The sequence below is a fragment of the Hemiscyllium ocellatum genome, chromosome 28 (assembly GCF_020745735.1).
Source record: "Hemiscyllium ocellatum isolate sHemOce1 chromosome 28, sHemOce1.pat.X.cur, whole genome shotgun sequence".
Taxonomy (NCBI): domain Eukaryota; kingdom Metazoa; phylum Chordata; class Chondrichthyes; order Orectolobiformes; family Hemiscylliidae; genus Hemiscyllium; species Hemiscyllium ocellatum.
The window spans coordinates 5756892-5784664 of NC_083428.1; the positions used below are offsets into that span (position 1 = coordinate 5756892).

Genomic DNA, 27773 nt, shown 5'->3' on the forward strand with positions numbered 1-27773 from the left:
CAATAACTGGACGGCCAGGTAAATTGCAAGTAGGTCTGCACTGTACAATTGACGCATTTTCCTAATCCTCCCCCCCCCCCCACCTCCTCTCGCCTTATGGAGGAGGAGCAGTCTCGCCGAATTACTGTGATTGACAAGCAGATCACCAGAGGCTGGAGCCAGTTGAGGTGCCAATCCAGATAGAGGCGGCACTGGGGCAGAGCCGATTGGAGTCTCTCCCCTTCGCAGCGATCAAGGACACTGACCGTCCTGCAAGTAACCTGGAGATCCAATATTCAGCGCAGCGGGACACGGGGCAGAGATACAGTGTCCCCCAACAGTTTCTCCCTGGTGCAGTCTGCAATGCCATGATGTACCTGAGGGGAGGATATTGGTCCCAACCTGGGGACACTTTGTAATTTTGTGTTGCAAAATTTCAACACATTTTCTTGAGAACACACGCATTTGTAACCTTTGATGAGGAGCACCCGGAGTTCGCTTTTATGAATGAGGTAAGGGGGAAATTTTAACGCCTTATTTTCGCCCCAGGTTATCGGTTGGTCCGACTGCGAGCCTCTGTCCCGGTTGTTTGTGAATCGGCGGTTACTGCATTCATCTTTCTGGTCGATCCAATCATGCAAAAGAAAATCAGTGCATTGGTCTTAATGTGAAAATAAAACGCGTCTTGGAATCTGAAAATGTATCAGAATATTTGACTTCAGCATAAAATCCACGGACAGCTTGCATTCCCTGCACCGTTCAATGCTGTCGCATTTTTCATTCATATCATAGACACGGTTTGTGCATTTGATTATAGTTTAAAACCTTTTTAGCCTTTAAATAGAGATATATAATTTATAAAGCAACATCGATGTTTTAGGCGATAGGATTAAAACGCCATTGAGTAAATCTCCCGGGATTAGGAAAATACTTCCAATCTGAAGAATGTAGGAAAAGGAATATTTCCCATGGAGCCGAGCACATTTATATTTAATCAAAGGTTTTTTAGAATCACCAGATTAGACACAACGAATCTAGGCAACAAATGTATCTGCTTTCCAGGTGGTTTGCTGTATCTGCCTCGGGTGAATGTACATGCAGATTTTAACAGGGCGAAGTGGGGTTGGGGGTTGGTCTATACTGAAACTGAGCACTCACCGTTTTATCCCTCTCTGCTGTCCCCCACTGCGGGTCGGCTGTCGAGTTGGCAAATCTTGTTAATAAAAAATTCCAACATTTGTCGTTATTCAGACCATTTTACGAACGGCCTATTTGGGAATAAACGAGACACGGTCAGTTCTCGCGCCGGTTCCCAGACTAGCACAAAACTGCAATGGAACTCGCAGTTTTCATCTGAGAGGCTACCAGATGCGGCCATGTGGCGAGTAGAACTACCACAATAATGCAATAGGGGGCGCTCTCTACTGCGGGTGGCACTGAGCTGTACAATAGGACAGTGTAGAGAGAGCTTTACTCTGTAGCTAACCCCATGCTGACCCTCTCCTGGGAATGTTTGATGGAGGACAGTATAAAGGGAGCTTTTTACTCAGTCTAACCCAGTGCCATCCCTGTCCTGGGAATGCTTGAATGTGGATAGTGTAGCAGAAGCTTTACCCTGTATCTAACCCTGTGCTGTCCATGTCCCGGGAGTGTTTGATGGTGACAAGGTGGAGAGACCTTTACTCTGTATCTAACCCCGTGCTATCCCTGTCATGGGAGTGTTTGATGGGGACAGTAATATATGGAACTTAACTCTGTATCTAACCTGATGCTGTCTCTGTCTTGGGATGATTTGAGGGTGCCAGTGTTGGACTGGGGGTGTACAAAGTTAAAAATCACACAACACTATAACCAGTCTTGGGATGTTTGATGGCGAATGGTGTTGAAGAAACATTGCTTTCCGTTCACTTTCAGTTTAAAAGAGTAGAGGAGGCTTTATTGTGTATCTAACCCAATGATGTCCCTGTTTTTGGAGTGATTGCTGCGGACAGTCTACAGGGAGCTTTACTCTGTATCTAGGTCTCTGCTTTAATTATCCTGGGATGTTTGATGGAGATAATGTAGAGAGACCTTTACTTTGCATCCAACCCCATGCTGTCCTTGTCCTGGCAGTATTTGTTGGGACAGCATAGAAAGAGCTTGATAACAAAACAAAGAAAGATCTTGCAATTAACATCTTTCCTGACTTCATGTCATCATGAAACGCCTCACATAGAGTCAATGAAGTTGTTTTGAGTCACTGTCATGAAAGATGTTTCCAGAGGAATAGTTTTGGTTTATTGTTTGTGGTTAGGGTGTAGTATAATGCCACATTCCTGTTTGTGTATAGTGTAGTGTCACACTTTGTTTGTATGTAGTGTATAGTGTTACTTTGACTAAATGATTACCCAGTATCAAAACTCCTCATTTGTTTCCACGTGGGACAGAGTGAGAGATGTTTCTTAGATCGGTCTAGCCCGTCCTCATGTGCAACTGGCTTCAGCTGAGTGATCCACACATCTGACAAAAATCAGGGTGGCTGACCAGGTGACTCTGCTGCCATTACTGACTGTGTCGAGAGTGTGGTGCTGGAAAAGCACAACAGGTCAGGCAGCATCGAGGAGCAGAGGAATCAACATTTCGGGCATAAGCCATTATTGATTGTCCTCTCCTGTATTGGAAGGATTTACAGGTTGACAATCATACAGTTTGACCATATTATAAATGCACCTTCCATGCACAACAAATCAGCTGTGGGACTTGAACCTGGAGTTTCTGGCCCAGAGGTATAGGGACCTTTATTATTAACCCATGTTACCATTGAGAATGGGGAGGAGACTACCTTCATAGATTGGGACGAGAGAGTTGGAGAGTTAGAAGATTAATTACATCAGAAAGAGTTGGAGAGTTAGAAGATTAATTACATTGCATTGATTAGACAGGGCTGAAGTAGGGTTTTCAAAATCTAAGAATTGTGTATTTGTGTAGCATTTTCGCAGCCTCAGGATGTTCCAAAAGCACCTTTACAGCCAATGATGTTTTGTTTTGCAGTGCAGTTACTGTTACAGTGTGAAAAATATACTGCAAGATCCCAAAAACTGCAATATGTTACAAAAAAGGAAATCTGTTTTGGTTTTGACTGTGAGAAAATTATCCATGCTATTGTGGGAGAAAACTCTGCTTTGATCTGGTCTCCCTGAGATGGTGGTAAGTTTAATCTTTCGTCTGACAAGCAGAAAGAAGGTGAGGGTAAGGGTTTCTGTTGTGTTTAAAACCCGGGCAATTCAGTTAGAGCACAGTGAAGAGATAGGGAGAAAATGTGTGTGTTAGAATAATTTGTTTAATGATTAGGAGAAAGAGAACTGAAAATAGTGGTGAGTGATATGATTATGAAATGCATTACATACAGTATCTGTCATTTTCTGTTCAGACCTGGGAGTGTTTACAGGTAACTGTGTGGAGGGGGATTTATTTTGTATCTAACACAGTGCCGTACTGGGAGTCTTTGGTGGGAACAGAGTACAAAAGACAAAGAACAATACAGCGCAGGAACATCATCTTCAGTCCATCGAGACTGCACCAACAAACGAAGCCTGTCTGAACTACAAACCCCATGCCACTAAGTGCTTCATATCTCTCTATTCTCCACCTGTTCATGTATCTATCAAGATGCCTCTTAAACATTGCTACTGTATCTGCTTTTACCACCTCCTCTGGCAGTGCATTCCAGCCATTTACTCCCCACAGTATAAAAAAACTTGCTTCTCACATCTCCTTTAATCTTTCCCTTTTTAACCTGAAACCTATGTCCCCTGTAGTTGACAATTCCATCCTGGGTAAAAGACTCCGACTATCTATTTTATCCATGCCTCTCATAATTTTGTAACCTTCTATCAGGTTGTCCCTCATCCTGTGATGTTCAAGTACAGTAGAGGAAGCTTTATACTGTCTCTAAGCCTGTGCTGTACCTATCCTGGGAGGTGCTGGTGTTGGACTCGGGTGGACAAAGTTAAAAATCACACAAAATAAAGGAAGCTTTACTCTGTACCTAACCCGGTGCTGTCCCTGTCCTGGGAGCGTCTGGTGGGGACTCTGTCGAGACAGCTTTACTTTCCATTTCAAAGAGTAGAGGATGCTTTACTCTGTATCTAACACTGCTGTACTTGTACTGGAAGAGTTTGATGGGGATAGCGTAGGGGGGCATTTAGCATGAAGAAAGACCTTAGATATTTGTGCAGTGTAGATGGTATAATTGTAAAGCAAGTTATCAGCTCTCTCCACAGATATAAAAAATTCAACTTTACTTGACCAGTTAATCTGCCATAAATCATTTTGAAAGCTTTTACATGAAATTTACATACGTTTTGACTGATAGATTTAGAAACAGAAATTATGGGTGAAACTCAGCAGGCCAGGCAGCATCTGAGGTAAGAGAAACAGAGTCACATTTTAAGTTCAATGTGACTTGTCTGATTTCTGTTGAAATGTCTATGATAATGGGAATAGACCATAATCTATACTTCATACATTGATTTGAAAGTGAGAGAGAACATCGTTTCTCTCTGTACTCTGCTGAGGAATTGGCCTGATGATCAGTTTGGGTATGTGCTTGAGTAGGTCACTGTCACTGTAGATAGTGATGAGGAGCTTTCCGGTTGCAGAGATCCCATCATTGACTCCCTCAGGTTGGCTGCAGGTAAGGCTATTAGCACTCAATTCTGTACATTTTGAACAGGTAACCATGTGTACTTGGTCTCTCGAGTTTACCCTGTCATTGAACAAGGTCATGGTTGAAATGATTGATACCTCAACTTAAGTTTTCCTGCCTATCCCCTATACCATTCACTCTGTTGTTAGTCCAGGTACAGAGGGAAGCCTTGGTCAAAGTTAACTCGTGACAGACTCCACAGCCCACACTGAAAGATGCACATGTGTATATGTTGGGTGTTTGGTGTCAACCCTCTGTTGTCAAATAGCCCACCACCCACTCACACCAGGAAGAACGATTGCTTGGGATAGATTGAATGGAGCATCTTAAACTTGTGGAATTTCAACAAGAAAGAAAGTTCAGAGATAGACTGGAGAGAGCAAAGGGGCTCGTTCATAAATTGGGAAATATGATCAGGATATCTGAGGATGATTTACTCCAGGAGGCAAGTGTCTGGCCTTGAGCCTAAGAAATCTTTGGCCACAGCTGATCTTAGCAAGGAGAGTCATTATGTAATAGCCAGAAGCAGAACCACAGAGCAGAGAAGATATACATCTTGGCAATGGGCCAGTCAATGAGAGCAAAGATGGGATAGACTGAGATGTAATGGGTAGGAGACACTGAGTTTGAATTGTTGCCAGTTTGAGAGTGCACCACGAAGATATTTAATCCTCCCTCCCCCAATACTGAATGACAGGTGAGGGAACCTTAGACTTGAATTGAGAGTTGGAAAGTTTACCAATCAATCTAAACTCTTTGTTTCAGCGTATGTGTTAGTGATACTGTGCACAGTTTGTGGAGCAAGGAGTATATAAACATTTTTTGAACTGAATTGAATTGAATTGAATGAATGTTTTTTAGATTAGATTAGATTACTTACAGTGTGGAAACAGGCCCTTCGGCCCAACAAGTCACCGACCCGCCGAAGCGCAACTCACCCATACCCCTACATTTACCCCTTACCTAACACTACGGGAAATTTAGCATGGCCAATTCACCTGACCCGCACATCTTTGGACTGTGGGAGGAAACCGGAGCACCCGGAGGAAACTCACGCAGAGTGCGGGGAGAACGTGCAAACTCCACACAGTCAGTCGGCTGAGTAGGGAATTGAACCCGGGTCTCAGGCGCTGTGAGGCAGCAGCGCTAACTGCTGTGCCACCGTGCCGCCCACAATGTATTGTCATGTGTACCGAGGCATAGTGAAAAACTTGTCTTGTCAGCAATACAGGCAGATCACAGAGTTAAGTAGCATAGATAGTAAATAATAGGTAAATAGCAGTAAACACAGGTGCAGTGAATGTTAAGAGTTTGTCAGTCTGTTCGGTATTCTAACAACAGTAGGGTAGAAACTGTTTTGAAACCAGCTGGTGCGTGTGTTCAGCCTTCTGTACCTTCTCCCCAATGTAGAGGTTGTAGAAAAACATTGCCAGGGTGGGATGGATCTTTGAGAATAAATGTTTGTATTCAAAATTAATCTTCTGTTCATCAAGTCAAGATCAGCCCGCAGTGCAGCAATGTGTACCATCTACAAGGTGTAGCTTAACACGTCTCTCTCAACCACACCTTCCAATCTTGTGGCTTGTGCCATTGAGAAGGATACGGACATCAGATACACAGGAATGTCACCAACTGCAGATTTCATGTCAAGCCACACACAATCCTGACATGGCAATATATTGCTGTTCCTTCACAGTCTCTGGGTCAAAATTCTGGAATCCTCCCATACAGCATTGTGGATGTCACCCAGATCCAGGTGTCGAAAAGCCAGAGTTTGAAGTTTTCGGATCTTTCCCCATGGTCCTAGAATCATTACACTGGACAGTGTTTTACAGTGACCTCTACAGTGACATTACCATTTCCTATATTTAGTCAAAACTCACACAACATCAGGTTATAGTGCTTATTTGGAAGCACTAGCTTTTGGAGCGCTGTTCCTTCATCAGATAGCTGTGGAGCAAGACCAGAAGACACAGAATTTATAGCAAAAGATTACAGTGTCATGCAACTGAAATAAAACATTGAACAAACCTAGATTGCTGACAAGTCTTTTATCTTTTAGAATGGGTTGCAGGTTTCATTTCATTAATATATAAATCCCAGGACTTCTTTTAAGTGACAACCCATTCTAAAAGATGAAAGACTTAATGGCAATCTAGGTTTGTTCAATGTATCACTTAAGTTGCATGACACTAATCTTTTGCTATAAATTCTGTGTCTTATGACCCTGTGTCTGATGAAGGAGCAGCACTCCGAAAGCTAGTGCGTCCAAATAAACCTGTCGGACTATAACCTGGTGTTGCGTGATTTTTAACTTTGTCCACCCTAGTCCAACACTGGCCCTTCCACATCATTTCCTGTATTAGTAACCTGGTCCTCACTGCAGCATGGCTTTATGGGCTGAATACGTTTGGCCTGATCCTGAAATGAGCCTTGAGTATTTGTTTAGGTCAAGAAAAAAGTGACGCTGGAGAGTCAGAGTCGAAATGTGTGTTGCTGGAAAAGCACAGCAGGTCAGGCAGCATCCGAGGAGCAGGAAAATCAATGTCTTCATCAGGAATGTGGGGGGAGAAGGGAGTTGAGAGATAAATAGGAGGGTGGGGGTGGGGCTTGGTGGGAAGGTGATAGGTGGATGCAGGTGGAGGGTAATTATGCTATGAGGGTGGAGTGGATACGAGGGAAGCAAGATGGACAGATAGGACAGCTCAAGAAGGTGGTGCCGAGTTGGAGGATTGGATCTGGGATGAGATGGGGGAGGAGGGGAGATTTGGAAACTAGTGAAGTCGATGTTAATGCTGTGTAGTTGGAGGGTCCCAAGGCGGAAGATAAGGTGTGTTTAGGTCACCAGACATGATGACTGAAATTATTTCCATGAGTGGGAACCGGCTGATCTTTAACAGTAGTCTCTGAGCAACCACGGTATCTGGATACAAACTGGGCTGATAATATTTACAGTACAGAAACAGGCCACTCAGCCCAGGTGCTGTTTTTGGTGCATATATTTCGAGTCTCTCCCATTTAACTTTCTCTCACTTGAGCAATATTACTTTCCATTTGTTTCACTCTCATATATTTATCCAGCTTCCCCTCCTTCTATTCTATTTGCCTCAACTACACGTTGCAGCAGCAAGTGCAACTACATTACCACTCTCTGATGAATTCAGAATTCCTGATTGCATTTGTTTGTGACTCTCTTATTTTAAACTGACTTACATCTGGTCTGCCCCACTAGGTGGAAGCAACTTCTGTGTGCCTGCACTGTCCAATCCCTTCCAGAATATCATCAGGTATAGGAACAGAATTAGGCCATTCGGCCCACAAGTCTGCTCGTCCATTCAATCACAGCGGATATATTCCTCAACCCCCTTCTCCTGCTTTCTCTGTGTAACCCTTGACCCCTTACTAATCAAGAACCTATCTATATCTGTCTTAAATGCACTTTAATGATTTTTCCTCCACAGCTCTCTGCAACAATGAGTTCCACAGATTCACCATCCTCCAGCTGCAGAAATTCCTTCATCTCAGTTCTAAAGGATTGTCCCTTCACTCTGAAGCTGTGCTCTCGGGTCCTAGTCTCTCCCACTAGTGGAAACATCTTCTCCATTTCCACTCTATGCAGGTTTCTCAATATTCTGTAAGTTTTAATCAGAGCCTCTCTCAACCTTCCATCGAGTACAGATCCAGAGACCACAATCACTCCTCGTATGACAAACCCTTCATTCCCAGGATCATGCATGTGAACGTCCTCTGGACAGCCTCCAACACCAGCACATCCTTTCTTAGATACAGGGTCCAAAACTGCTCATAATAATCCAAATGCAGGCTGACCAGAGCTTTATACAGCCTAGTAGTACATCCCTGCTCTTGTATTCTAACTCTCTCAAAATGCTTGCTAACATTGCATTTGCCTTCTTATCTGCTAACTGAACCTCCATGTTAACCTTAGGAGAATCCTGACCTAAGAACCCTAAGACCCGTGATGCTTCAGATTTCTGAAATCTTTCCCCATTCAGAAAATAATCTACTTTTCTATTTTTCCAAAGTACATGCCCTCCTGCTTTCTCACATTTACTCCATCTGCCACTTCTTTCCCCACTTCCCTAGCCTGTCCAAGCCCTTCTGCAACCTCCCTGCTTCCTCATCACCCATCATCTGCAAAGTTAGTAATAATGCTGTCAGTTTCTTCTACCAGATCGTCAATGTAAAACACAAATAGTTGTGGTCCCAACATTGACCCCTGTGGAACTCCACTCATCACCAGCTGCCATTTTGAATAAGATCCCTCTGTCTTAACTGTCTGCCTTCTGTCAATTAGGTAATCCTCTATCCATGACAGTACCTTGCCCCTAACACCATGGGCTTTTACCTTATTTAGTAGTCTCCTGCGTGGCACCTTGTCAAAGGCCTCTGGGAATCCATATAGATCGGGACCACTGGCTCTCCTTTGTCTAACTTACTTGTTATCCGTTCAGAGAATTCTAACAGATTTGTCAGGCCTGATTTCCTCTTGACGAAGCTGTGCTGACTCAGTCCTATTTTACCGTGTCCTTCCAAGTACACTGCAATCTTTTCCTGAATAATGGCCTCTGGAATCTTCCCAATGATTGAGGTTAGGTTAACTGGCCTATAGGTTCCTGCCTTCTGTGTCCCTGCCTTTAGCAAGGTATTGCATTCCGCATTTTCCAGTCCTCTGGGGACCCTCTTTGACTCCAGTGATTCCCGAAAGATCACCCACATGGTCTCCACAATCTTCTTGGCCTCCTCCATTGCCACAACGAATCAAGCTGCAAATTGGAGGAACAACACCTCATCTTCTGCCTGAACAGACTACAGCCCGGAGGACTCAACATTGTGTTCTCCAATTTCAAATAACCTCCCTCCCCATCCTCTCCCCCTCCCTTCCATTCCTCTCATCAGCCTTTCCTTTCAGCTACCAACCGGATTCATTCCTCCTATCTAACAACCAGGTCATGACCTCTACCTGTCTTCACCCATCCCCCACCTCACCATCCTGCTATCCTCACCCCCTTTATCTGCAGCTCCCCTTACACCCACCCCCAATCCTGAGGAAGGGTTATACCTGAAATATTAACTTCTCCACCTCCTGGCTTGCTGTGTTCTTCCATCCTCCGGCTCGTCTACCTTGGATTCCAGCATCTGCAGTTTTTATTTGTCTCCACAATCTTTTTAGCTATCTCCTTCCAAACCCTGGGGTGTAGTCCATCCTGTCTGGGTGATTTATCCATCTGTTTGTTTCCCCAGCACCTTCTGATTAGTAATGGCCACTACACTCACACCGACTCGCTGACCCCTCTGGTTGACTTGCAGCTTGTCCCTCAGTTTTCTTGAAAACTATGTAACTCCTCCTCCTGTTGAACTTCACACCTGACAAACAAAAACAGAAGGTGCTATGGAAACTCAGCAGCTCTGGCAATGTCTGTGGGGGTGGACAGGGAGAGGGAGCGAGAGAGAGAGGGTGAGGGCGAGCGAGATAGAGTTTGGGTCCACTGATCCTAATAGCAGGTGGGAAAGGGCAGTATTTATGCTGAATGGAAAGGGCGTTGGAGGGTAAAGGAGTGAGCAGATTGGTGGAGACAGAACCCAATTGGAAACAAAAGAGAGGATAGGCAGACAAAGGGATTGTTGATAGTCAGCCAGGAAAGAGAGGAAGCTAGCTGGGTGTTAATGGGGACCGTGAGTAGGTTTTTAAAACTGGCTCACAGGATGTAGGCATCACAGGCTAGGCCAGCATTTACTGCCCAACATTAAAAGCCCAGAGGGCAGTTAAGAGTCAACCACATTGCCGTGGGTCGGGAGTCATATGTCAGCCAAAGCAGGTAAGGATGGCAGCTTCCCTCCCTAAACAGGCTAGTGAACAGGATGGGTTTTTCCCAACGATTGGCAGTTTCATGGCCATCATTTAATGCCAATTTTTAAAATCCTCTCCTCCAAATTCAAATTCCACCATCTGCTGTTGCAGGATTCAAACCCAGATCCTCAGAACATTACCCGGGTCTCTGAATTAACACAGCAGGTTAGGCAGCATCCAAGGAACAGGAAATTCGACGTTTCGGGCCAGAGCTCTGCTGTGCTTTAACCAGCAACACATTTTCAGCTCTGATCTCCAGCATCTGCAGACCTCACTTTTTACTCTCTGCATTAACAGTCTGGTGATAATGGCACTAGGCCATCACCTCCCGAGCTGAGCTGAGAGCAACCCATTTCATGACAGGACCCGGAGACATGTGGTTAGGTAATAGATAAGGAAGGAGGTCTTTATGCTGTGAAATTACTCAACTCAATGTTGAAGGTTATAAAGTGTCTATGCGGAAGATGAAGTGTTAGTTAGAACATAGAACATAGAAAAGTACAGCACAGAGTAGGCCCTTCAGCCCACGATGTTGTGCCAAAGATTATTCCTAATCTAAAATAAAATAATCTAACCTACGCACCCTGTTGTTCCTCCACTGAGCCTTGCTGGAGCACTGTAACAAGCCCAAAACAGAAACACATATGATACAAAAAACAGCAATCGCTGGAGAAACTCAGCAGGTCTGGCAGCATCTGTGGAGAAAAAGCAAAGTTAACCTCTCGGGTCCAGTGACCCTTCTTCAGAACTGAGTGTACCTGGGAAAAAGGGTGATATTTACTCTGAAGACAGGGACTGGAGTGGGGGTGGGAAGGAGTGAGTGGATAGCTGGAGCCAGAGCCCAGGAAGAGAAAGAAGCTTAGGCAGTTAAAGGGATTGATGATCATAAGCTAAGGAGAAAGAAAAGTGGATAATTAGGACGACAAGTCGGTGAAATGGGTTGACGGTCCGTGTCATGACAGGGCCGAGGGTGTCGGGGTGGGAGGACATAGAGGAAGATGTTCAGGTTTAAAAATGATTGAACTCCCAATTATTAACATCTGATACAAGCAGCAGGGACTCACAGTTGGTTAATTTCAGAGTGAAATTGGCAAACTCTGGATGAGGTTATCCCTCTCTCCTGTCTGCCCTCTTGTGGGACTATAGAGTAAGTGCAGGGAAATGATTACATTCATGAAGCCTTTCCCAGTGGCTCACTTTGGAATTTCCCCATCCTATGTGGTACAAGCCACACAGAGGCCAAAGATTGATTGGCAGAATTGGGCTTAACCTGTGATGGAAGGGGTCATTTGCTTGGAAGGTGTTGGTCTGAGGATCTTTGTGAATTTCTACAGTTCATTGTGTAGATAGTGTACACTGCTGCTGCAGAGCATCGGTGCAGGAGAGAGTGGATGTGGTGCCAATCAGGCAGCTGCTTTGGCATGGATGGTGTCAAGCTTCTTGAGTGTTGTTGGGGCTGCACCCATCCAGACAAGTGGGGAGTATTCCGTCACATTCCTGATTATGCCTTGCAGATGTTGAATAGGTTTTGGGGATCAGTTGGTGAGTTACTTGCTGCGGTATTCCTAGTCTCTGACTTGCTCTTGTAACCACTCTAATTATATGACCGGTCCAGCTCAATTTCTGGTCAATATTTTTATTGCAAAAATTACTTTATCCTTAAAAAATCCTTATCTCCATTCACAGGTATTAAAGCAATTCCATACCAGCAAAACAAAATTGGGTATTTGTCATTTCCTGCATTTGTAAACACCAAACGCATTTCTTACTTGTGCAGGAAACTCCTCGTACATTGAGGCAATGAGAGGGTCTGATAACTGAACAGACCCTTGTTAAACTTTGGCCGAAAGACCTCAGACTGTGGTCTTTCCCCACTGCGCCTTGGCAATAGCTGCCCCAAGCTTTGGAAGACCAACAAGATTCGACAGGGCAAAGAGCATCTTTCACTGGATTGATGGTTCTCCAGGTGACACTTGATGTTTGTTTCTGTGTGTGGCCCAGGGAACAGGGCAGCACGGTGGCTCAGTGGTTAGCACCGCTGCTTCACAGCGCCAGGAATCCGGGTTCTATTCTAGTCTCGGGCAACAGTCTGTGTGGAGTTTGCATGTTCTCCCTGTGTCTGTGTGGGTTTCCTCCAGATACTCTCGTTTCCTCCCACAGTCCAAAGTTTATGCAGGTCAGGTGAATTGTCCATGCTAAACTGCCCACAGTGATCAGGGATGTGTAGTGTTGGGGCATCAGTTGGGGATAAATGTAGGGGAATGGGTCTGGGTGGGTTACTCTTTGGAGGGTCGGTGTGGACGTCTTGGGCCGAAGGGCCTGTTTCCACAGTGTAGGGATTCTGTTACTGTAGAGCACAGAGTCCCGTGTCATGGAGCTGCTCGGGACGAAATGTGACAAAAACCACTGCATTTCTCTCCAAACTTTCTTTGCAAAGGCACATTCCAGCAGCAGATGTTTGACAGTCTCTACCCCTCCACAGCCTCTTCGAGGGCAGTGTACAGAGAGTCCGGCTACACATGAAGGATCTGACCGGCCTGCCCATCTCACCACCAGCCGAGCGATGTCTTGGAGCTTGTTGGGATGTTCTGGCGATGAGGCCTTCTGCTGAATGACTTTGACAGTCTGCTCAGGGAACCATGCAACAGGATCCACCCTCTCCTTTTCCCTCGGGGTCTTGAGGATGCTACATGCTGACCACTTCCTGATGGATTATGATCAAAAGTGTTTCTTTGTGCTAATTTCTCCATGAAGGACAGGTGATATGGAACAGTCCAACTACTTGGAGTGTTGCTTGGCATGAACCTCAGTCTGCAACACTGGGGACAGGTGGAACCTCTACTCCCATCTATGAGTTACTCCTTACTCCCCCGACCCTCTCTTCTCCATAAAAAAATGACATTTTCCTCACTACCATCAATTCTGAGGAAGGGTCACTGGACCTGAAACATTAACTCTGATTTTTGTCCACAGATGCTGCCAGATCTGCTGAGCTTTTCCAGTGATGTCGGGTTTTCTTTCTAGAATGGTTCTAGTCTACAGTGCCCCTGAATGTGCAACTGGGGGGAGGTACAGTGGAGGTCTGTGTTCTCACTCTCCCCTGATTACAGATGAGCAAAAGGAAGAAAGAAGATTCTCCTTTTATTGCTGATTGCCAGAGTTTGTGAGAAAGGACAGGTGTAAATAATTGATAAGCACCTTTCAGTCCTGTGGTTGAGGTGAGAGATAAATTATGAATAAAAGAATTAAGTTGTCTGGGAGAAGGGTCATGTGAACGGGGATGGTACATCGTGATATTTGAATTTCCACATCTGAAAACCCAGCCTTTCTTTGCTGAATGACCCACATTAGTTAGGACTTAACCAACAGCCATTTGTGATCTCTGATAAGCATCAGTCTATAGACCCTCAACAAGAACAATGTGCATTTATATAGCACCTTTAATGTGATAAAACATTCCCAAGCTGCTTCACAGGAGTGCTATGAGAATTAAATTCGGTACTGAACCATACAAGGGGAGATTAGAACAGGGGACTTGGCCAAAGGGAAGCATCTGTAAGGAGGAGGAGAGAAAGGCTTAAGAAGAGGTTTAAGGAGGCAATTCCAGAGTTTCAGGATGATCCACTTTTGTTAAGGACCACAGAAACTCATTATGCTTTAGAACGCCTGTTCTGGCAATGAATGGTCAATCCTTAAACACTAAAGTCTGTGTTCTTTAGGTTTAGCCCAAAGTCTCATCAAACTCACCTCATTCTCTGGTAGCTGAGGCTCAGTCAATTTATTCTTTCACCGAGGAGCACAGAAGTTTGTAAACTGAAACCCAAAGGCAGTGTAGCACTGATGGCTCAGTGAGGGAGTGCTGCACTGTCAGAGGTGCCATCTCACAGATATGTTACAGAGCCCCTAATGGGCAATATTCCGAGTGTGCTGCCCAGTGTTTATCCCTCACCATCTAAAGCAGATGCTCTGATCATCCATTTCATTTCTGTTTGTGGGAACTTGCTGTGCCCAAGCTATTTGCCTCATTTCACTGCCGCAATATAGTGACTGCATTTTGAAAAGCGTTGGCTGAATTTGTGCATCTAGATAAGGCATGATAGCTGGGCCCTGTGACTTGAAGGATGAAGAGATTTTTACATCAATACTCGCTGAAAATTAGAAGGTTAGAGGACTTGATCCAGGTTTTGTTTAAGAAAGGGGGAACAGTGTGGGATAACAGAGAAACAACTTCACCTGGATGGGGACATTTGGAGAGTGAAATTAGGCAACTCTTGTTCACACTGAGAGTGGTCGAAATTTGGAATTTTCTGTTGATGCTGTCCGTCGCAAGATTAATTTTTATTTTTAAATTTGTGATTAATAGTTATTTCTGCACCAAAGGGACACGACAGAAGGTAGATTTATTTATTTATATTCATTTGTAGGATGTGGCCCTCACTGGATTTGCTATTATTCGTTGCCCATTCCTAACTGCTCAATAAAGAGTCGACCACATTTTGGGAGGACTGTTGTGCTGTAGTGATAGTGTTTTCACCTCAAAGCGAGGAGGCCAGGGTTTGAGTCCCGTCTGCTCCAGAGGTGTGTAAGATGCATGAGATGCAAGTTCCCCTCCAATCCCCTCACCATCCTGACTTGGAAGTACATTGCCATTCCTTCAGTGTCACTGGGTCAAAATCCTGGAATTCCCACCCTAAGGGCATTGTGGGTCAACTACAGCACGTGGACTGCAGCGGTTCAAGAAGGCAACTCACCCCCACCTTCTCAAGGGGCAACCAGGGATGGGCAATAAATATTGGCCCAGCCAGTGATACCTACATCCCATTAGTGAATAAGAGACTCTCCGGACAGGTTGATGAGAAAACGTATACTGCACTGGTAGTGTCAACGAGATGAAAGTGCAAATGCTGGAGATCAGAGTCAAGATCAGAGTGGTGCTTGAAAAGCACAGCAGGTCAGGCAGCATCCGAGGAGCAGGAAAATCGACATTTCTGGCAAAAGCCCTTTATCATTCCTGATTTTTCTGCTCCTCGATACTGCCTGACCTGCTGTGCTTTTCCAGCACCACTGTAATCTTGCACTGGATCAGAACTACTGGGTTCAAATCCCACACACGTCAGATGTGAATTGTAACATGTTCAAAGTTAGTTTAAAGGAGGAGGTCCAACCACATTGCTCTGGGTCTGGAATTACCTGTGGGTCTGGAATTACCTGTGGGCCAGACAGGCTAAGGACAGCAGATTTCCTTTCCTAAAAGGATATTAGTGAACCAGATTGGCTTTTACGTGGTCACAATTGGGCCGGCTATTGTTAAATTCCATATTTTTATTGAATTCAAACTTTTGAGCTCATATCACCATAACATTACCTGGGCACCTGGATTCCTAACCCAGTCACATTAACACTAAGCCACTGCTCCCCCTCAACCTTACAGAGTCAGGTTGCTATGATCTGAGATAGTATAAGAGGCCTCAAATATTTATCTGGTTCCCTCCCTTTTCCTGTAGAGTTGGAAACTGAATCACAAGTATGAGTGGATTGCCTTATGAGGGAAGGCTAGACACACTTGGCCTGTATCCTCTGGAGTTTAGAAGAGTTAAAGGGATAAGATCCTGAGGGGGACTTGATCAGGACTTGGACGTGGGAAGGCGTTTCCTGTTGCAGGACAACCGAGAGCTAGGGGTCAGAGTTTAAAACGAAGGGTCGCACATTTCAGACAAAGTGGAGGAAACACTTTATTGACGTGGAAGTTTGTGAATTTTGGAATTCCTTTCCTCAAAAGGCAACGGATGCAGAATCCTTAAATATTTTAAAGACAGAGACATTTAGATTCTTGATGACCAAGGGAATGAAAGATTATCTGGAATACGCAGGAATGTAGAATTGAGGTTAAAGTCAGATCAGTCACGATCTTATTAAATGGCGGAATGGGCTCGAAGGGCCGAATGGCCTTCTCTTGATTATTGTTCATATGTTTGTGTTAAAGTAAAAAATGAGGTCTGCAGATGCTGGAGATCACAGCTGAAAATGTGTTGCTGGTTAAAACACAGCAGGTTAGGCAGCATCTCAGGAATAGGGAATTCGACGTTTCGAGCATAAGCCTGATGAAGGGCTTATGCTCGAAACGTCGAATTCCCTATTCCTGAGATGCTGCCTAACCTGCTGTGCTTTAACCAGCAACACATTTTCAGCGTATGTTTTTGTTAATTGGTTCAATGGAATACACGCGGGAGTGGTGGTGGTATGTCTGGAAAAGGGATGCTAACCTCTCTGTCTCCAATCTCTGTCCGTTCTCAGGTTCAACATGTTGACCAGTATAACCGATGGGATCATGTGCTGCATCACGGGCAGGGCGCTGAACGTGGTGGGAGCCATCGACAGCGTGGAGTCCAGTGACGGCTATGACTACATCGAGGTGAAACCAGGCCGGATCCTGCGAGTCAAACACATCGTGCCAGGCCGGAGCCCAGCGGAGCAGGAGGAGGAGAGCGTGGTGGCGGAGGAGGGAGGCGAGGGAGAGGAGATGTCCGGTAAAGGGGTGGTGCACTGCAAGCGTAAGATCTCTGTCTACCGCAACGGCCAGGTGGTGATTGAGAACCTCGGCGATGTGATCCGCTCGGAGATCCTGCACTGCCAGAATGGCAACACCGAGCCTGGCAGCACAGTGGAGATCGAGCTCTCCGACGCCAACGTCGCCTCACCCCAGGCCAACGGTGCCGTCCCGGAGCAGGGCACAGTGAAGCGGCGCAAGCGCAAGCCGAAGAAAACGGTGGTGATCGACTGCAAGAAGCGGATCACCAGCTGCAAGGGGAGCCACTCGGACGTGGCACTGTTCTTCATCCATGGCGTCGGTGGCTCCCTAGACATTTGGAAGGAGCAGCTGGACTTCTTTGGCAAGTTGGGATACGAGGTGGTGGCCCCAGACCTTGCTGGGCATGGCTCCAGCACCGCGCCAAAGATCGGAGCTGCCTACACTTTCTATGCCCTCGCTGAGGACATGAGGGCCATCTTTAGGCGCTACGGCAAGAAACGTAACATCCTGATCGGACACTCTTATGGGTAGGTTCACAATTGAGATGCTATCCTGTGGGTAACCTCATCAACTGCTGTTGGCACTGAGCCCACAGGGTCAGTGAGAGGCCCCTTGAATGGAGGGTGTACTTCCTGGGTTGGCAGTGATTCCTGGAATGGCAGAACTGACATATAAGAGGCAGCACAGTGGCTCAGTGGTTAGAACTGCTGCCTCACAACGCCAGAGACCTGGGTTTGATTCCACCCTCGGGCGACACTGTGTGTGGAGTTTGCACGTTCTCCCCGTGTCTGCGTGGGTTTCCTCCGGGTGCTCCGGTTTCCTCCCAATTTCCAAAGGTGTGCAGGTCAGGTGAATTGGCCATGCTAAATTGTCCATCGTGTTAGGTGCATTAGTCAGAGGGGAATGGGTCTGGGTGGGTTACTCTTTGAAAGTCGGTATGGACTTGTTGGGCTGAAGGGCCTGTTTCCGCACGGTAGGGAATCTAATCAAATCATAACAAGGGACTGGATTGTTTAGTATTGTGTTCACTGGGGTTTTGAAGACTGAGGAGAGGGAGGGATCTCATAGAAATCCTGTCAGGAATGGACAGCGTAAACGCAGGAAGGATGTTTCCGATGGTGGGGAAGTCAAGAACCAGGGGATCACAGTTTAAGGACAATGGGTAGGACTGAGGTGAGGAGAAATTTCTTCATCCATAGAGCGGGGAGCCTGTGAAATTCTCTGCTACAGAAAGCAGTTGAATATTTTTAAGGGGTTAGGTACAGTTCGTAGAGCTAAAGGGATTAAAGGGTGTTCGGGAGGAAGTGGGACAGGGTGCTGTGTTGGAGGTTCAGCCATGAATGGCAGAGCACGATCGAAGGGCCGAATGACCTAATCCTGCTTCTACTTTAGATGTTTCTACATGCCCTGTACCTAATAGCTTCTCTTGGTACAGAACACTCTCCCCAGCCCACCATCCTTGTCATGTGAGAGGACAGGATACTGTGGGACTGCGATGCCTCCCAAAGTTGAGCATCAGTGTCCGGGCTCTCCCTCATCTCAAGGTGTTGTGGGACTGTAGAGTGCTGGTGAGAATCTACCTCTCAGTGTCTGCACAGGAAAAGGACAGAGTGAAGGAAGAGGGAGTTGATGCATTCTTTTCAAAAGTGGTTTTGAGACCTATTACAGGGATCCTCCATCTCTGTAAGTTGTTAATTTTTTTAATTTTGAATGATTTTTTTTCACAATATCAAATTTAAACCCAGATGAGAGACTAATTCAGGACTGGACAGGTGAAGGGATAGGGCAAAGAAGGATTCTGGGGTCAGGTGAGACCGAAGGGCTATTGAGGGTTGTGTGGGGTGGTGGTAGAGCTGAGAAACGTGTGGGATTTTGCTGTTTGGATGTCCTGGGATAGATTACATTCAAATAGGAGATTGGACAGCACGGTGGCTCAGTGGTTTGCGCTGGTGCCTCACAGCGCCAGGGACCCGGTTTGATTCTACCCTCAGGCAACTATCTGTGTGGAGTTTGCACATTCTCCCAGTGTCTGCGTGGGTTTCCTCCCACAGTCCAGGGATGTGCAGGTTCGGTGGATTGGGTTGGGTTAGGAGGAGGTGGGTCTGGGTGGGATTCTCTTCAGAGGGTCAATGTGGACTTGATGGGCTGAATGGCCTGTTCCTACACTGGAGGGATTCTTTGATTCTATGGAGCCTGATGTCCATTGGTGTGATTTCTCTAACACCTTTCATAGTCTCAGAGTGCCCCAAAACACTTTGCAGTGAGTAAGGGGAGTCTGATGTGGGTGAACTGTTGTAGGAGATGTGGCTGCCAATTTGAGCACAGCAAGATCCCACAAACAGCAATATGACAATGACTGGATAATCTGTTTTAGTGGTGCTGACTGAGGGACGATCCCAGGACATGGGGGAGGACTCTCAGCAGTATGGGATCATTTACATCCACCTGAGCCGTTCCATTTTGTCATTGGATCTGAAAAAGCAGTCCCTGTGACTGAGCAGCACTTGCTCAGTCCATCACTGAGGTCTGAGTCTCGAGATCCCTGGATTTGGAGTGAATCCGTTCGGATCTAGAAGCACAAATGCTGCCCACTGACACACTCAGAGGTAAAAATGACCAGAAGCTGTTTATGTCTCTGCCATCTCAGAGGGCTGTGGGGAAAATCACACCATGGAGGACATCCTCACTCCTTCTCCCTTTTTTCTCTTGGGCTCTGATGAGAGACAGGTATCGCTGGCTGGGCTCAGCATTAATCACCCGTCCCTAGTTGCTCCTTGAGCTGCCTTCTTGAACCGCTGCAGTCCATGTGGTGTTGGGAACCCACAATGCTCTTAGGGAGGGGGTTCCCTTGGGCAGATCCTACTGTGTGCTTCCCACGCTTTCCCATTAGGCACCCCCACCCCCACTCCCCTGGGCAAATCCCACAGACCAACCCACCCCCACCCCCACTCCCCTGGGCAAATCCCACAGACCAACCCACCCCCACCCCCACTCCCCTGGGCAAATCCCACAGACCAACCCACCCCCACCCCCACTCCCCTGGGCAAATCCCACAGACCAACCCACCCCCACCCCCACCCCCACTCCCCTGGGCAAATCCCACAGACCAACCCACCCCCACCTCCACTCCCCTGGGCAAATCCCACAGACCAACCCACCCCCACCCCCACTCCCCTGGGCAAATCCCACAGACCAACCCACCCCCACTCCCCTGGGCAAATCCCACAGACCAACCCACCCCCACCCCCACTCCCCTGGGCAAATCCCACAGACCAACCCACCCCCACCCCCACCCCCACTCCCCTGGGGTAAATCCCACTGCTCCCCCAAACTCTCCTGGGGTAAATCCCACCAATTCACCTCCCACCCACTGCACCCTTGGGCTAAATGTCACTGCCTCTTCTCCCCCAACTCCCCTAGGGTAAATCCTACTGTGCCACCCCACACCCCCGGGGCATATCCCACTGTTCCCCCCCTCCCCCTCTGCTCCCATGGGGCAAATCCCACTCTGTAACCCTCTCTTCCTTCCTGAGGCTCTTCCCATCCTGTACCCCCTCTGCCCCAGAGATCCCATTGTAAGGCCTCACCCCCCCCCCCCCCCCCCCCAGGGAAAATCCCATTGCACAGGGCTCTCCCTCTCCCTGGGGCAGTTCACACTGTGTGCCACATCCCTATGCCCTATTCTGCAAAATGTCACATGGCGCCACTCTCCAGTATTTTAAGGTCACCCGTGTTCAGATATCCCCTCCACTGGTGCCAGGATTGGGGGTGGGGCACCATGGTCACCCTTGTTCCCCTTACCCTAGGGCAGGTTCTGGTTGGTATGGAGTGATAACTGGAGTAATGTTGCTGGCCTGTGTAAGGAAGGCTGGGATGAGAGGGAGCTTCGAGGCTGGAAGGGGTGAGGGTGTGCCTGGCATCTTACTGGGAATCTCTCTTCCTCAGGGTCTCATTCTGCACGTTTCTGGCTCACGAGTATCCGGATCAAGTCCACAAGGTGGTGATGATCAATGGAGGAGGTCCGACTGCACTGGAACCCAGTTTGTGCTCCATCTTCAACCTGCCCACCTGTGTCCTACACTGCCTCTCGCCCTGTCTCGCGTGGAGCTTCCTCAAGTAAGGACAACCAGCGACCGTTTTGAGGCGGTACTGTCGGAACTGGCCACTGTGGTGGGTTAGATTCCAACCTTTAACCTCTGGGACTCAGCTTTCCATCTATAATGGAAGACTCCTCTGTTTGGACGGTCACCACTTCCCAAATAAAAGCAAAATCCTGCAGATGCTAGAAATCTGAAACAAACACAAAGAATGCTGGAGCCACTTGGCAAGTCTGTGCTGAGAGAAACACAGATGGCATTTCCTTTTGGTATGACTCTTACAGAGGAGCAGAAGTAGGCCATTCGGCCCTTCGAGCCGACTGCATTACAATCACGGCTGATCATCCAACTCAATCGCCTTTTCCTGGTTGTCCCCCATATCCTTTGATCCCTGTAGATTCAACTGCAATATCCATTCATTTCTTGAAATCAGATAATGTTTTGGGCGAGACCGCTTTCTGTGGTAGTGAATTCCACAGGCTCGCCACTCTCTGGGTGGAGACATCTCATAGAAGCACAGAATCCCTACAGTATGGAAACAGGCCCTTCGGCCCAAATGTCCACACTGACCCTCCGAAGTGTAACCCATCCAGACCCATTCCCCTACCCTGTATTTACCCCTGACTAATGCACCTAACACTAGGTGTTCCTGAACACTGTGGGCAATTGAGCATGGCCAATTCCCCTAACCTACACATCTTTGGATTGTGGGAGGAAACCAGAGCACCCAGAGGAAACCCACACAGATAAAGGGAGAATGTGCAGTCTCCACACAGACAGTAGCCCGGGGCTGGAATTGAACCCGGGTCCCTGGCACTGTGAGGCAGCAGTGCTAACCACTGAGCCAGCGTGCTGCCCCCAGTTCCTCACATCTCAGTCCTAAATGATATACCCATGATCTCGTGGTTCTGGTCTACCCAACATCTGGAACATCCTTCCAGCATCTCCTCTGTCTAGCCCTATTAGACTCTTCAGAATTCATACCAGATCCGTAACATTAACTCTTATTTCTCTCTTGACAGATGCTGCCAGACCTGCTGAGTTTCTCCAGCATCCTCTGCTGGGGGGGGGTTTCCATCCCTCTTTTTTTTCACATCCAAATGACATTCCATCCAATAACCCAGTCAAATAACATAAAATATTGAAAGCAAATCTAAAAATAAGAACGACCATGATTTTCCTGACAGATTTGTCCCAGTTGTGCAGTCTACCCTGGAGGCTGGGGAGGGCAGTGTGAGCTGGGTTTGCACTGCACTCAGTTCCCAGGACTGTAGTGAACAGCAGAAAACCTAATGAAGTTTGGCAGGAACTGGCCATCTGGCTTGGAAAGACACAGTTTGTTCTAGAAGATGAAAGTAAACTGTCATTTCACAATAAGGGACATGCACCTGGAGTTTCCGCTGGGATTGGTTCTTTTGATCAACCATATCCTGCTAAAAATGAACACACTGACTCCAAGGCAAATAAAAAGCCCAGTTTCTATTCCTTCCCCGTTTTATTGTTCCCATCATGTTTGCAATTGGGTCCTATCATTGTTTTTTGGGCAAAGGAGGCACCTTCTACATAAGGTGGATGTTGGCTGCGGATCAGTTCAGGTTTAGTTGGGATATCTGCAGTAAATGTTGTCATGATGTTTGGTCACATTTTGCTGGAAAATTGCAACATCACCATTTCCCATTTACAGGGGAGCCTTGATTATCCGAACGTGATGGGCAGGCACTATTTCGTTCAGACAATCGATTATTCGGTCAATCGATTAAATGCCTTTCCTCTGGGGGCTCAGAGTTTTTAAGGTCACCTCCCTGTTTAGGAGACTGCAGCAGCACAGCGCGTGAACCCCACTGCCCCCCCGCCCCCAACCCTGTGCAACACTGTCCCCCCGTCCCCCAAAACCGCTCACCCGTCCCCCAACACCGGCCCCCCGTCCCCCAACACCAGGCCCCATCCCCCAACACCGGCCCCCCGTCCCCCAACACCAGGCCCCCACTCCTAAAACCATCCCCCCGTCCCCCGACACCAGGCCCCATCCCCCAACTTCCGCCCCCGTCCCCCAACACTGCTCCCCTGTCCCCCAAGACCGTCCCCCCGTCCCCGAACACCGTCCCCCGCCCCCAACACCAACCCCCATCCACAACACCATCCACCTGTCCCCCAACACCTGCCCCCGTCCCCCAACATCCGCCCCGTATCCCCCAACACTGCCCATCCGCCCCCAACACCAGCCCCCATCCCCAGACCAGCCCCTTGCTCCCAACACCATCTCCCGCTCCCAACACCACTCCCCACCCCACAACACTATCCCCCCCAACACCAACCCCCGTCCCCCAACACCATTCCCCCATCCCCCAACACCAGCCCCCATCCCCAAAACCAGGCCACCGTCCCCCACCATCCGTCCCCCCGTCCCCCAACAATGTCCCTCGTGCCCCAACATCGTCCCCCGGCCCCCAACACCAGCCCCCCCCGTCCCCAACACCATCCCCCCGTCCCCCAACACCGCCCCCCCTCCCCCAACACCATCCCCCCCGGCCCCCAACACCATCCCCCCGTCCCCCAACACCAGCCCCCCCGTCCCCCAACACCGCCACCCCGTCCCCCAACACCGCCCCCCCCCAACACCTTCCCCCCGTCCCCCAACACCGCCCCCCCCCCCAACACCATCCCCCCCGGCCCCCAACACCATCCCCCCCGTCCCCCAACACCGCCCCCCCCAACACCATCCCCCCCGTCCCCCAACACCGCCACCCAGTCCCCCAACACCAGCCCTCTGTCCTCAACACCACCCCCCTGGCCCCCAACACCATCCCCCCATCCCCCAACACCGCCCCCCCGTCCCCCAACACCGCCCCCCCCAACACCATCCCCCCGTCCCCCAACACCGCCCCCCCATCCCCCAACTCCGCCAGTCCGTCCCCCAACTCCGCCAGTCCATCCCCCAACTCCGCCACCATCCACCTGTCCCCCAACACCTGCCCCCGTCCCCCAACATCTGCCCCGTATCCCCCAACACTGCCCATCCGCCCCCAACACCATCCCCCTGTCCCCCAACACCATTGCCCCGTCCCCAACACCCGCCCCGACCCCAACACCAGCCCCCATCCCCAGACCAGCCTCTTGCCCCCAACACCATCCCCCGCTCCCAACACCATCCCCCCATCCCCAACACCATACCCCCACCCCACAATACCATCCCTCCATCCCCCAACACCAGCCCCCATCCCCAAAACCAGGCCCCCGTCCCCCAACAATGTCCCTCGTGCCCCAACATCGTCCCCGTCCCCCAACACCAGCCCCCGTCCCCCAACACCATCCCCCCGTCCCCCAACACCGCCCCCATCCCCCAACTCCGCCACCCTGTCCCCCAACACTGCCACTCCATCCCCCAACTCCGCCAGTCCGTCCCCCAACACCGCTCCCCGTCCCCCAACACCAGCCCCCCGTCCAACACCGCTCCCCCGTCCCCCAACACCGCCACCCCGTCCCCCAACACCGCTCCCCCGTCCCCCAACACCGCCACCCCGTCCCCCAACACCGCTCCCCGTCCCCCAACACCGCTCCCCGTCCCCCAACACCGCTCCCCCGTCCCCCAACACCGCCACCCCGTCCCCCAATGCTGGCCCCCAATACCGTCCCCCCATCCCACAACACCGCCCACCCCTCCCCCAACACCAGTCCCTCGTCCTCCAACACCGCCTTCCGCCCCCCCAACACTTCCACCCCACCCTCCAACACCGCGCCCCCACGCCTCCCAACACCGCCCCCCCCCCCCCCCCCCATTCCCCAACACCGTCCCCCGTCCCCTAACACAAGTGGAAACTTCTCTGTAGCTATCTTATCAATCCCTTTCAAAACTCAAGGATCTCTATCTGGCCACTCTGCTACATTCAGAGAAAAGAGCCCCCGCTAGTCCAGCCTTTCTTGGAATCTCTCTGTTCTGTTTGTCGGCCTTGTAACAGGTGGGGCCTTGGGAAATCTGCTCGTGCTGTTTATTAATTGACGTGTGTTTCCTCTGCTTTGTTTCTGACATCTCTTTAGAGCGGCATTTGCCCGACAGGGAGCGAAAGAGAAACAGTTGTTGAAGGAGGGGAATGCTTTCAAGGTGACCTCCTTCGTGTTGCAGGCGATGATGAGTGGGCAGTACTGGCCCGAGGGTGATGAGGTCTACCACGCTGAACTGACAGTGCCTGTCCTGCTAGTGCATGGAATGCATGACAAATTTGTCCCTGTGGATGAAGACCAGCGTATGGCTGAGGTAACAAACTCTCTGTTTTTACACTTGCTCAGAATCAACCATGAGTGTGTCCACCCCTGTCCAAACCCTCATTTATGTGTTTAGGTCTTAGCTTGATGATTCTATCATAACTATATAAGGTCTAGGAGCAGGATGAGGCCACTCAGCCCCTTGAGCCTGCTCTGCCAATTAATACAATCACAGTTGATCATATCTCTCCCTCAACTCCAATTTCCTCCCTGCGCCCCATAACCCTTCATTCCTGTTACTGATCGAAAATCTTCCTAACTCCTTCAGTGTACCAGTGTCCACCGCATTCTTGAGGTAGTGAATCCACCCATTCTCCTAAAACTATAACCTCTTGTTCTAGATTGCCCCATATGCTCTCCACGTTCCTACTTTGTCAGTCCCCTTCTGTATCTTATATCCCTCAATTACTTCTCTAATTTTTCTAAACTCCATAGAGAATAGGCCTAACCTGCTCAATCTCTCTCAATAAGTCAAACCCCTTATTTCCGGAATGAAGACCCTCATCTTCCACCCTCCACCTTCATGCTTTCATTCAAAGCTGTGTATCCGGTCTCACACTGTATACTACTTGACCATCACACCCTTGCTCACTGACCCACGTTAGCTTCCAGTCTAGTGACACAGTGACTTTAAAATTCTCCTGCATATTTTAACCTTTCCCTGATTTCACCTTCTCCCTGTAACCTCCTGAGATCTCTGCAGTCCCTCGACCCTGCCTCTTGTTCATCCCACCATGTCCATTGTTGGCGACCAGAACTGAAATCTCTAAAATTGTCTCCTGAAACCTTGCCATCCCTGCAGCTACCCTCATTGGTCAAGCTCATGGTCACTAGCCCAATTGGCTCCTGCTTCAGTCCGTGCCAAATCTTCACTGCTGTATGTTAATTGGGATGTTTTGTGATTGTGTCAAAGGTGCTATATAAATGCAAGTTGTCTTGCCTAATTGAATGGCAGAATAGATTTGAAGGGCTGAGTGGTCCAATGTAGTTTTGTGCTGTACAACCCCAGAGGCTAAAGCAATGCACACACTGCCTGGTGTGGACCTGACCTTGCAGGAAGATCCCAGGATGAATCCAGGGATCCTGTTGAGGGAGCTGCTATTGTAGAGGTGGGACATTACAGATCCCTCTGGTGCTCCAGGGTCTGAGTGTTAGATGTGCCAGGGACTCTACTCCTGCTGGAACGTACCTGGGTCTAGGAGGAATGTGAGCTGAGTAACAGGAGACCAGTCCTTACGTTGGTCTTCAAACATAATTCAAACGCCTCCCTTTGCTCACTGATTACAGCCGGCCATGTAACACACCCACTGAGGAGGGGAGCAAGTAACAGAAATTGGTAGAGAGAGGGGCACAGTGGCTGCAATGTGACTCAGTTACTTGGAACAATACTCCAAAGAACAAGACAAATGCTTCAGATCCTTGGGCTCCAATTCACATCTGGCAGTAGAGAGTTTAAATCCAATTACAATGAATTTAGAGTTGAAAGCTCAACTCCACAATGGTGACCATGAGACTACCATTAATTATTGTAAGTATGCATTTGATTCATTAATGTCTTTTAGAGAAGGAAATCTGCCATCCTCACCTAGGCTGGCCAACATGTGACTCCAAACCCACAGCAATACAGTTGACCATTACTAATTGAGTCACATTGAGCCTTCTGAAATGGCTTAAGCAAGCAGTTTGTGGACAATAAGAGATGGACAACAAATGCTGGCCTTGCTAGCAACACCCATGTCTTAGGAAAGAATAACCTGGGAACAGAGATGTGCAGGTTAGGTGGATTGGCCATGGGGAGTCTGGGGTTATGGGGATAAGGTAGGGATCTGGGTTTGGGTGGGATGCTGTTTGGAGAGAGTCGGTGCAGACTGGTTGGGCTGAATAGCCTCTGCAATGTAGAGAGATTCTGTGCTTCTGGAAGGGCTGCTGGTTGGAAAGGAGGGTGCATCTGTTTAATAGCGATGTTCAGTTAACTAACCACCCTCTCTTTTACCAAAAGATCTTGCTGATTGCGTTCCTGAAGGTCATCGATGAGGGGAGTCACATGGTTATGATGGAGTGCCCAGAAACTGTGAACACATTACTGCATGAGTTCCTGCTTTGGGAACCAGAGATTACTGCGACTGAACAAGTAGAAGCAAAACAGACAACAGAAAATAAATAAAGCAGCACAGACGGTATAATGATTTTTCTTCGGACTTTGAGAAAAGTGCCGATTGAGGGAATCTGTCCAAGATTCTAAATGGTTTGCAGCCATTTGAGGTGGTCAAGAGGATTTAACTTGCGTCTGGGCCTTACCTGGGGTTCCACATGACGACACAGAGAGTGAAACCTGTACAATGTATATTTCGA

At 48.4% G+C, this 27773-nt stretch overlaps 1 protein-coding gene across 1 annotated transcript; it reads left to right on the plus strand.

The window, feature by feature from the left end:
• The first annotated feature begins 416 nt into the window (after positions 1-416).
• LOC132829127 (protein ABHD8-like) lies at positions 417-27773 on the plus strand. Its single transcript, XM_060846450.1, has 5 exons — positions 417-491; positions 16830-17591; positions 21010-21180; positions 25197-25413; positions 27421-27773. Exons 1-5 carry the CDS (start codon positions 487-489, stop codon positions 27583-27585), a joined length of 1320 nt encoding a protein of 439 aa, XP_060702433.1. The 5' UTR covers positions 417-486; the 3' UTR covers positions 27586-27773.